General features: G+C 42.9%; 1 protein-coding gene across 1 annotated transcript in view; it reads left to right on the top strand.

Annotated features, from left to right (window-relative positions):
* The first annotated feature begins 690 nt into the window (after nucleotides 1–690).
* Nucleotides 691–12,111, top strand: part of LOC126247904 (protein diaphanous homolog 1-like) — a 61,648-nt gene continuing 50,227 nt past the window's right edge. The window contains exon 1 of the mRNA XM_049948518.1: nucleotides 691–886. Within this exon, the coding sequence (XP_049804475.1) occupies nucleotides 853–886 (34 nt within the window). The 5' untranslated portion in view covers nucleotides 691–852. The remainder of the gene's footprint in view (nucleotides 887–12,111) is intronic.

Genomic DNA, 12,111 nt, shown 5'->3' with positions numbered 1-12,111 from the left:
TAACCCTTAAGGAGTAAGTTTTTTATTTGTAATACATTCATTATGATAATGCCGTTTAAACTAGAGGCCTAATGGAAACATACTGGAGTTTTCTTAAAGAGGTTGAATTTTTTTTTTTTAATTTAAGGTATAAATTATTTTTGTCTCTTTATATCTAGCAAAGCTCAGTATCCAATTTTTTTCATCTTTACCGGAATATTACGACTGTGCCATGGCTTAGGATTTTGAAGCAGTTTAGCCTTCTGGTATGAAAAAGGGGGGAAATTCGTTGTTTGTTTGAAACGTAATCTTAATTTTCAGTCTCCTGTACTGATTTGATTGTAACTACCCGTCTACCCGTTCCTGTGGGTCCTGTTGCGTGACCCTGTTACGGCGGCTGGGGTGACACCTGTTTAAATATTATTGTTGCGAATTTCATTTTGTATTATTTTGGAAGAGGTTTTCAATCAAGATAAAGATAATTTCATTATAAGTAATGTGTAAAGCAACCTTTTAAAATAAATGTTTATTGAACTTTGTTATTTAATTGTGAGTAGTGACTGAAATATTGCTTCCTTTTACTTCTCGTAGCCTGACCCCCACACCCAACAGCTAACTACTCAGGCGCCAAGATGGCGTACCATTCCAGCAATGATGAGGAAGTACGACGTTATTTGGAGTGTGAGATCGTATCCTGTGACAGAACTAAAGTCGCCTACAACGTACCTGGTTGTACAACCGCACGCCCCGCAGAAAAGCGGTCTCGCAGCGTTGGTGGGACACGATAACACTATCGCCGTTTGCAGGAGCGGCGAGGGTTCCCACGAAGAAGGCCCTTTACAAGCGCAGTGCTGTTGAAGCCGTCACGCCACAATGGCAAACGTCTTCTACTTGCTGAGCCTTCTGGGTAAGATTCCAGTTGCACGTTAAATAAATTATCGTCATACACCTAGTAGTTACATGTAAATCTTAAAGGATTCGTGTTAGATAAGTAGAATAAAACGCATTATGTGCGTAACCCGTACAGGAACGCACTGGCTCGAGACTTATCAAGCCACACATTAACCCGAGAGCTACTCATATAACAGGATACAACTATACGTAGGGATAACATTTGCGGGAAATGAACGGATGGCTAAAGTGCGATTTTTTTTTTCCATTCGGTGCAGACCAAAGTCGTAGACATGTCGAGGTAGCCGCAAACCGTGGGCAGCGAGAGAAATCCACAAGATAAGCAACTTAACGCGTTCTCATTTGTTTTTCGTTTAATTATATATTTTCATTTCATATTCTTTCTAATTACAATGAATGAAAGTAGAATGAACAGTAAAACAACTATAACTGAGAAGTTTCCATGGTGATCCCATGTAATACATATTATCAAAATGCTATAAGAATCTTTCAAAAATTAAATAAAGTTAATTTTCCCTAGACTTTTTAAGAAAAAATTTCTATTTTAGACTTTTGTGAAGTATTTAAGCAAGCAGAAAAACTCAAAATTTAAAACGTACTTACAACAGTGTCACATCAGCGCACCAATATGCCCCCAGTATTCTAGTCATAAATCAAATCCCTGAAGAGGCGCTTTAATCAAAATAAATAAAACAGGACATCGAAGGGAATAGTGTGGTGGTGCACTACGAGAAAAAACCACATATAAGCACAATGAATGAAACGAAAATTCTGATTGGGCAACAAGCCGATAAGCGCGTCTCTGTGGAATCTGTGTAATGAAATACAGTAAATTAAATTTGCAACTTACTGACAAAGTTATTGTCACGTTAATTTTTTTTTGGCAGGCTCACTATATCAAGTGAATGACGTCTAACAATGGCAGACATTTAAGATAGTAAGATATCAGTTTTAATGATTCTTGCAGTATTTTAATCCTGTGTATTACATGGTATCGTTTGGTTCTTGAGTAGTTCATCTGAGAATGCTGTTTTAATGTACCAAAACCGATTGTGAGGATAAAGAAATCACCAGTTGCATCTGTTATGCGATCTTTTTACTTCTATTCAATATGAAGTTCAACGGCTGTGGCTGCCCGCATTACAGAGTTGTGTGTCCTTCTAATTCATTATTATCCTTAAACATACACACATTGTTAAGTGATGCTGTACAAATAAATATCCCCATTATTGTCGTTATTAGATATAACAATAAGGAAACTGTTATACATAGAATTCACGATGAACTGAATGATTTGTACTACAATTAGGAGCATAGGTTTTCAAAAAGCAAAAAATAATCTCAGTAATCCAGACATTCTAGGTTATATTCATGGCAGGCGATGGTAATTTTGTAGCAAGTAAGGTGGATATCAAATCTGCCAATGCGGCCATGACGTGGAAAATATCGTGGCACAAAGTTACTCGGATTCCACATGACGCTCGAAGCGCTTCCCCTCCTCCCCCCCTCCCCACACCTCCCTCCCTTCTACTCCAGCCACCTGGTTTAATTTTTCAAGTCATGCGGACAGCGACATTCAAACCATCATTTGCGTTCTTAGTAAATTTATCCCGGCCAAGCCGGCCGGAGTAGCGGAGCGGTTCTAGGCGCTTCAATCTGGAACCGCGCGACCGCTACGGTCGCAGGTTCGAATCCTGCCGCGGGCATGGATGTGTGTGATGTCCTTAGTTTAGTTAGGTTTAGCTAGTTCTAATTTCTAGGGGACTGAAGACCTGTGATGTTAAGTCCTAAGAGACCAAACTGCTTAGGTCATCGGTCCCTAGACTTACACACTACTTAAACTGACTTAAACTAACTTATGCTAAGAACAATACACACACCCATGCCCGCGGGATGGCGGGATGGGCCGCGCAGTCCGTGACATGATGCCTTGTAAGGTGTCAGGCAAATCCAACACCTTCCATGAAAACCCTGACATGATAAGCAAATCCAGTAGTATGTCACATAGCTCCGAATAAATCGTGACATTAAATTAACTAAAGTAATACGAGTAACGAGTGAGCAAATGGAATACCACAGACTAACACAAGAATGCCTAAATGCATGTCATACGTTCCCACCGTGAGACAGACGCAGTTCCGAGGGGAGACACGAGAACAGAAGCCGAGAGCAGAACCGTGTTAAGCTGGAAGGCCCTACGATAAGGGACGGACACCCACGTCGCCAGCTAACCGCTAGGACCACCCCCCAGCCCATGTTAAAAGCTAGAGCCCTCCAGAAGAACAGTATAGATCTTACGATAACACAAAAAGGGCCACCCCCAGCCGCAAGTTTTTGCGTGAGACTTTATCGCGTCTCTGTTACGTTGCAAACTTTAAAAACATTGCCCCACCACGAAAAGTATAACGTTTCTCATTGGATAGACAGAATTTTCGTAGGCGGAGCTTAAGGTTAACATTGAGACCCTGATTGGTCAGATGAAAACACAGACAGATAGTTTTTTTAAACCAACTTCGGTAAATTGTAGTAAGGAGAAGTTAGGAGAGAGTTGCTTCCGAGACGGCGAGGTGAGCGGAGCTGTGCTGCTCGCCGCCCCCTGACAAACACCGACAAGGAATGAACGCACGCGATGCCACATAACAGAGCATAAAGCTTCACTCAGAACTGCAGAAGTCTCATCTGTTACACCCCCTTTTTGCGTAATACTAGTGTCGATCGTCAATTAAAGCTCATGGTGTTCACATTTGCCACTTGAAGTAAAAATTTGAAACGCGATGATTATTCTGTTATATAGTTATTGAGAAGCCACATCAGCCACTGTAATTTACAAGTTAGATAAGTAATTAAAGATAATTGAGTGTCACTGTAGACCATTTTGATAGTTTTCTCTTTTGCGAAACTTATTTTAAATCTAGATTATAGATGTGATATGGCATAGGTCATCTTTCGATCCATTGTAGAATTTGGAAACCCATTCAGGGAATATTCGTTCACATTTTTGTTGAACGCAGTCGGTTTTTACCATCCTGTATTAAAACATTTCCTTTTATCAATAGTGCAATTTATAAACAATGTTTTGTGAGTAGAATAAAATTTCCAGTGGTAAACTTAACTGCTTTTTCGACGTTATTTTACCAGCTAACTAAATATAGGGAAGCCTTGAACCTCTTCCACTAAATTTAGTTAGTGTTAAGATTCTTTTACAGGGAGTGCAGTGGAGCTGACGCTGAAATCATTAAGTATTTGGTTATATCATCGCTAGTCTCACTGAACTCTTCTGAACTCTACATGTCATATGTGGTCTGACGTCTCCTTATCAGCAACAGGTTCCAGGTTCAAACCAGTCAATTCCCTAAAAAACACGCTCAGAGTGTCGTTGCGCGAAAGTGGTAGGGAGACGCGATATAGAACAACAGACACCACGCAGAATGTTAGAGCCTCAAAACGCGCGGCCACTCCGCGTGGCTTGACCACTTTCTCACGCCAAACTAATAGACAGTGCGTATCAAAAGGAATCATCCGATTTTTAAAAAAATCGTAGCTACTACATTATTTGAGATATGTACGTGAACAATGTACTGTTGGAAAGAGCAAACTCTCGAGTTTTACAAGGTTCCCGCTAGGTAGCAGCAGTGTGCGCCCACTTCAGTTCTAGTAAAAATGGTGTCGCGACAACAGAAAGCGTTTTGTGTTCTACGTATTGCGCGGATCGTCGGACCGTCCCCGTATGTCTGACACAGACGTGGATTCTTTTTGCTACACCCCTCTGGGATTTTCCCCACATCCGGAACTTAGTTGACGCACGTGGCTCACGTGGAGCGGCCGTGGCGTCCCTACCGTCCTCGTCGTTACTACCAGCCCCAAGGCCGCACAGCTTCGTAAAAAAATTCACCTTACCTTACAATAATTCTAGGCGACCGAACAGCTTGCCTACATACGCTTAAAGTTACAGCGAAAAACTGGAAATACTTGATAAAGTACGACGTTTAGTAGCTCTTTCTTAACAAAGAGTGAATCCAAAGCAGCCATCCATTTTCAACAAAAGGTGGTTTTATTCAACATTTCACCACGGTTTCGACGGATGTAAACTCTTCTTCTTGAGAAATACGTGGAATATCAATGTAGCTAACCGCTGTGGCCGAGCGGTTCTAGGCGCTTCAGTCCGGAACCGCGCTGCTGCTACGGTCGCAGGTTCGAATCCTGCCTTGGGCAAGGATGTGTATGATGTCTTTAGGTTAGTTAGGTTTAAGTAGTTCTAAGTCTAGGGGACTGATGACCTCAGATGTTAAGTCTCATAGTGCTTGAACCCATTTGATTTTGAATAGCAATGTAATAGCAACAGCTCCATACACCGAAACTTCACAGCCGGACACCTGGCCGAAAGTGACTTACAAGTTCGTGGCGCCCTCCATACTGGAATTCAGTATGGTGTTGCCCCACCATAAGCCTTGATGACAGCTTCCACTCTGGCAGGCATACGTTCAATCAGGTTCTGAAGGTTTCTTATGGAATGGCAGACCATGTTTCATGGAGTGCTGCACTGAGGAGAGGTATCGATGTCGGTCGGTGAGTCCTTGCATAAAGTCAGCGTTCCAACACAAGTCGGCGTTCCAAAACATCCCAAAGGTGTTCTATAGGATTCAGGTCAGGACTCTGTGCAGGCTAGTCCATTATAGGGATGTTATTGTCGTATAACAACTCCGCTACAGTGGAAAGCAAGAAGGTGCTCAAAACATCAATGTAGGGATGTGCTGTGATAGTGCCACGCAAAACAACAAGGGGTGCACGCCCTCCTCGATGAAAAACAGGGCCACAACGTAACACCACCGCCTCCGAATTTTACTGTTGGCACTACACACGCTGGCAGGTGACATTCACCGGGAATTCGCCATACCCACACCCTGCCACCCGACCGCCACATTGTGTACCTTGATTCATCACTCCAGACAACTTTTACCCACTGTTCAATCGTCCAATGTTCACACTTTTTACACCAAGCAGGCGTCATTTGGCATTCACCGGCGTGATGTGTGGCTTACGAGCAGTCGTTCGACCATGAAATCCAAGTTCTCTCACTTCTCGCCTAACTGTCATAGAAATTGCAGTGCATCCTCATGCAGTTTGGAAATCCTGTGGGATGGTCTGGATAGATGTTTGCCTATTCAACATTACGACCCTCTTCAACTATAGGCGATCTCTGTCAGTCGATAGACGAGGTCGGCCTGTACGCTTTTGTGCTGTTCGTGTCCCTTCACGTTTACACTTGACTATCACAACGGAAATTTTGGAGCTATGGATCTTTAGGAGTGTGGAAATGGCTCTGAGCACTATGGGACTTAACTTCTGAGGTCATCAGTCCTCTAGAACTTAGAACTACTTAAACCTAACTAACCTAAGGATATCACACACATCCATGCCCGAGGCAGGATTCGAACCTGCGACCGTTGCGGTCGCGCGGTTCCAGACTGCAGCGCCTAGAACCGCACGGCCACCGCGGCCGGCAGTGTGGAAATCTCGCGTACAGACACAAGTGACACCCAATCACCTGACTACTTTCGAAGTCCGCGGAGCGCCCCATTCTGCTCTCTCACTATGACTACTGAGGTCGGTGATGTGGAGTACCTGGCAGTAGGTGGAAGCACAATGCACCTAATGTGAAAACGTATGTTTTTGGGAGTGTCCGCATACTTTTGATCACATAATGTACGTGTCAAAACTACGCGTCATACAGAGACAAGATCCCCACAAGGGCGATATCACATATATCATAAAACATAATGAAAACAACAAAACTAGTACCTAGTAAAATTTCACATTAGAAAAACAACAAGTAATGAAGCGATCTGATACATGTGAAATGGAAAGGTCCTGTCAGCACACAAGATTTTATACCCTATTAAATAAGCTGGCCCCTATGATCGGGGCTTGTCAAGTAAGAATAGTTGAAATCCCGAATTAAAACCCGTCAAATAAAATGTCAGGTTATGTTACGAGCTGCACGCTGACAGACTGAGGGCGTGAAGACCAGGAAAACAAGGCAGATGGCGCATGCGCCGAGATTGAAGTACATTTGCAGCATAAACGGCGAATAAGACGAAATTCATCTGGGGGGGGGGGGGGGGGGGGTTCGAGGAGGGAATTGAGAGAACAGTGAGAAATAAAGAATGCTAAAGGTATTGTAAAGTAAAATATGCCAACTGAAATTAAAATCCTTATTAGATCACAAATACATTATCGTACGAGCAGCAATAAAGTTAAGACGTAAACACTCTGTGATAAACGTACGCAACTATAAAAGAGATTAGTGCACGTGTCATCTTCCAGCGAAAAATATATAGTAACGAGAGTGGGTAAAATCAATATGTTCAGAAAACATAAAACGAGGAGAAACGGTCACGTATGCACAAATAATGTACACTGATGACCCAAAACGTTATGATCACCTGCTTAATAGTTAGTTTGTGCTTCTTCATACCGATATACGTCACTGATTCTGCGTATCACGGATGCAACAGTTTTTTGGTAGGTTTGTGCAGGTTTGTGGCATTAGATGTCTACGCATAGGTTATATAATTCGCATAAATAACAGCCCGGTGACATCGCTGTCGGACAAGACATCAAGCATGAATGGATGTAGGTGGATCACAGCTGTCAGCGTTTCTTCGATTACTACCACACGTCCCATGCAGGTGCAGGAGAAAATCTCCCACAGCATAATTCTGCTCCCACCATCCTGCGTCAGTGACACGTGATGGCGGCTTCTGTTGGGTCTGTTATGTATGAGGCGGAACTAGAGGCCTCATGGAAAAAGGGTGACCCGGCTGAGTCACGAAATTTGACTCTTACTCTGATCACGAGGTGTGGCCATTAATTGCACCAGTTGATCACGTAGGCTGACGTGAGGATCAATGAACTATACTTGACGGGGTGTATCTGGAACGTCTTAGGTGATTAGAAAGTTAGTAGACAGGAATACAATTAAATACTTAGCTTTAATTCAGCATCAGCGGTGAACGTCAATCTTGACTTTGTATAATAATATTTACAGGTGCAGTTATAGACTGAACTGCGAATACTTCTTTACAATTCTGATTGTTTCACACATATAGATCAATTGTCACTGCATAAACTGTATGTGGCGCCTGGCTAGGTCATAGCTACTGACTTAGCTGAAGGCTATGCTAACTAGCGTCTCTGCAAATGACATCTCTGAAGCTATAACAAGTGAACCATTCCTAATCAAGTCGGCTGTAGAACTGGGCAGTGCGCTAGCTCGTCTCGTAAGACCAGCCGAGTGGCGGCGCTCGGTCTGCTAGCGTCGACAGTGGCGACTCGCGGGTTCGATGTGTACTGACGGACTGCGGCCGATTTCACGCCTACAACCTAGCCAATGTGGTGCCTTGCGGTGACACCACAGGGACGACCACTGACCTAGTGTAGCCAAAGTGTGATTCACCCGAAGAGCCGACACGTTTCCACTGATCGACGGCCGAATCCCGATGGTCCCGTGCCCACTGCAATCGTAACTCACGATGTCGTTGTTTCAACATGCGGACACGGAGAGGTGATCTGCTGCGGAGCGTCATGTTCCACAAAGTAAGATGAACGGTGTGCTCCGAAACACTTGTGCGTGCTCCGGCATTGCGCTGTTTCAGCAGAGACGCCACAGATGGCCATCTGCCTTACTTTACAGAGCAGACAAGCCTCCGAACCCACGTTCTTCGAGAGCGGCGGACGTCCTACCATTTCATGCCTAAAGTTAGTTTCACTGTCCTTCTACCAGTTTGCGTAGATGCTCATGACAGAAGCACGTGGACATTCGATCAGCTTCGCCATTTTCGAGATATTCTTTCATAGGCTCTGCCTAATAATAATCAGCAATTTGTCAGAATCGCTTATCTCAGCGGGTTGCTCCATTTGCAGACCATCTCTTGGCGGCATGATCCCTCGTCCGTGTCTGCTCCACTTACCTCATCACGTGTCTGCAACGCCACCAGGTGGCGTCCAGCGTCGCGTTGGGCAGTGTTCGTAATATTTTGGCTGTTCGGTGTATATTAGAACTTTGAGGAACTAACGACTGGCAAAGGCTACCAACAACCGTATGAAGATTTTAAACACGGTATACGTTTGAAGCCTTGAAAATATTACCTACAAGCAAGATGCAGCTCGTTATTCAGTACATTTCCGTCCCTGAGCTGTAGATGTTTAAAGATCTCTACTTCTTCCCGGAGATAGAACTTGCGCCCTTTGACTTCTCTGTACAAAATAACTGTTTTCCAAATATTTCTGGGTATGGTTAGCAATTAGTAAGTGTTCGGAAAACGCAGAATTTTGTACATTCATGCCTTTCTTTCCTAACAGATGTTCTTTATATCCTGTCCATACAGCTTAGCGTGCTTGACCGATGTAATGTCATGGGAAGTCATTACAGATCAGTTTAGGGACACCTGAATTTGAAAATCAATCACCAGTATTTTCTGCTGTATCCAGTTTTTCTTTAAACTGTTGTCTGTAGAAAAGGAAACATTACAGTTGTAATTTTTCAATAGAAGATGGTAAATCATGTAAGAAGACACAGCCATTTTGTCCAGAGAAGTCAAAGAGCGCAAGTTGGATGTTCGGGAAGAGCTGGACCTATGTACATCTACAGTTGAGGGACCGAAATTTACTGAATAACCAGCTTCATCTTGCTTGCAGACAATTTTCTGAAGGCTTCAAACCTATACTGTACATATAATCTTCATACAGTTGCCGGTAGCCTTTGCGATTGTTCATTCCTCAGAATTCTAATATACGTTATTTGTCATACGTGTTCGTTTCCCCCTTTTACATTTTGTGAAGACTTTTATTTTACCCACTCTCGTTACTGTATGTTTTTCACTATGCGATGACCCCTACACTAACCTCTTCCGTCGTCAAGTACGTTTCTCACAGCGTTTTCACGCATCAACTTCATTACTGTTCGTACGATAATGTACTTGTGATCTTATAAGGTTTTTAATGTGGAGTCTGTGTCTGACCATGATGTAATCCAATTGGAATCTTTCAGTATTCCCGGGTCTTCTCCAAGTGTACGTCCTCATCTTGTGATTCCTGAAAAGAGTATTCACTACTACTAACTGAAATTTATTGCAGAACACAATTAGCCTTTCTCTTCTCTCACTCCTACTATCAAGCCCATATTTCCCAGTAAACCTTTCTTCTGTCCCTTCCCTTACTCCCGCGTTCCGATCCTCTACGACTATTAAATTTTCATCTTCCTTTTACATCACGAATTACAATATCTTAGTATACTGCCTCCATCTCCTCATCTTATGTTTCCAACGTCGGTATGTGTATCTGAATTATAGCTGTCGGCTTTGGTTTTCTGTCGAATCCGATGAGAACAACCGTATGGCTGAACTTTTCACAGTAACTCACTTTCTGCGCTACTTCCCTATTTATAACGAATCCTGTTCCCATTACAGTGTTTTCTACTACTGTTAATATTACACCGTATTCTTATAATCAGAAACCGGTATCATCTTGCCAGTTCACTTTACTGTCCCCCACTATACCTTGATTCAGCCTTAGCATTTCCCTTTTCAGATTTTCTAGCTTCCCTACCACTCTCAAACTTCTGACATCCCACGTTCCGAAATAGAATGTTACCGTTTCGTTCTTTATTCAATGTTTCAGAGCAGCTCTAGCGATAAGGACATTCCTGGCTAATTGAAGTCTACTACTGTCAAACATAGCCCTTATGAGGGGGAAGAAATTTCTGAGAATGTGCGTTTAGAGTACAGCATCGTATGGTAGTGAGATATGAACTGTGGGAAAAACGGAGTAGAAGAAAATCGAAGCATTTGAAATGTGGTGCTACAAAAGAATGTTGAACATTAAGTCTGCTAATAAGGTAAGGATCGAGATGGTTCTACGCAGAATCGACGAGGAAACAAATATACATGGAAAACACTGACAAGAAAATGGACAGGATGATAGGACATCTGTTAATACATCAGGGAATAACTTCCATGGTGCTAAAGGCAGCTGTAGATGGTAAAAACTGTAGAGGGGTAAAGAGACTGGAATGACTAGAATACATGCAGCAAATAATTGAGCACTTAAGTGGCACGTGTTGCTCTGAGATGGAAGGTCGGCACTGTAGAGGAATTCTTGTCGGGCCGCACCAAAGTGAGAAGACTGCTCTATCCATAGACGTTGTGTGTTCTTAATGCAATGGTTTCCATTGCCTTCCGCAGCCTAATTCCGTTGATCATTGCTTGTTCTTCCGCCTTTTAGGAGCAGTTTCCCAACACAAGGGCAAGAATTGCCGCAAACCTCTGTCCGCTCCTCCTCCCTCTTTGTCAAGGCCGTTGGCAGAGCGGTGAAGAGTTTGTATGGCGGAAGTCTTCGGCCGCCAGTGCTGATGATTTGTATTCAGATTCAATCAGTAGCTGGACTCAAACTCAGGACTCATTTTGTTCTGAATACTAGTCAATGACCCTACCACTAGACTACAGGTTCTGCTAATTTTTTAAAAAAATATCATACCAATGCAACTATTTATGTGCGGAAAAGCTAAGCCTTGACACTTCATTTACATAGCTAGCAGCAGCTGTTCGTCAAATATTTCAGTTTTTCTTCAAATGAAAAATTATTTTTTCTTACTTACTCTCATTACTTTCAAGCAATTAAATCTTTTTTTGCAAAACTATGTCTCATGTTGATAAATTCGATGCTCCATTTGTCGATGTACAGCTCTTTGTTTGGCTATGAAAATTCGGGCAAACATTTTTCAATGAATCGCTAATTACGTCTTATTACCCTGACTGCTTTCAGCCAACTAAAACTGTCTTTGCAAATCTAGATCTCACGCTGATCAATTTGATACCCCTTTGCACATTGTGCACTCTTCGTTTAGCTACAAAAATTCGGACAGAACTCTGCTGTATAATTTCTAGGGAATGTTGTTTTCGCTCCTCTCAAACATTTGACAAAATATGGGGAGCGCATATACATGAGCTTTATAATGACTTTGTTGCCAATTTCCGAGCAGTAAATAAAAAAACGCAGCTCGTGGTCTTGCTGTAGCGTTCTCGCTTCCCGCGCATAGGGTTCCGGATACGATTCCCGGCGGGGTCAGGGATTTTCGCTGCCTCGAGATGACTGGGTGGTGTTGTTGTGTCGTATTCATCATCATCATTCATCCTCATTACGGTCGGAGGAAGGCAATGGCAA

The sequence above is a fragment of the Schistocerca nitens genome, chromosome 1 (assembly GCF_023898315.1).
Source record: "Schistocerca nitens isolate TAMUIC-IGC-003100 chromosome 1, iqSchNite1.1, whole genome shotgun sequence".
Taxonomy (NCBI): domain Eukaryota; kingdom Metazoa; phylum Arthropoda; class Insecta; order Orthoptera; family Acrididae; genus Schistocerca; species Schistocerca nitens.
Note: the sequence above shows the minus strand (reverse complement) of the source record. Positions and strands in the feature narration are given on the sequence as shown.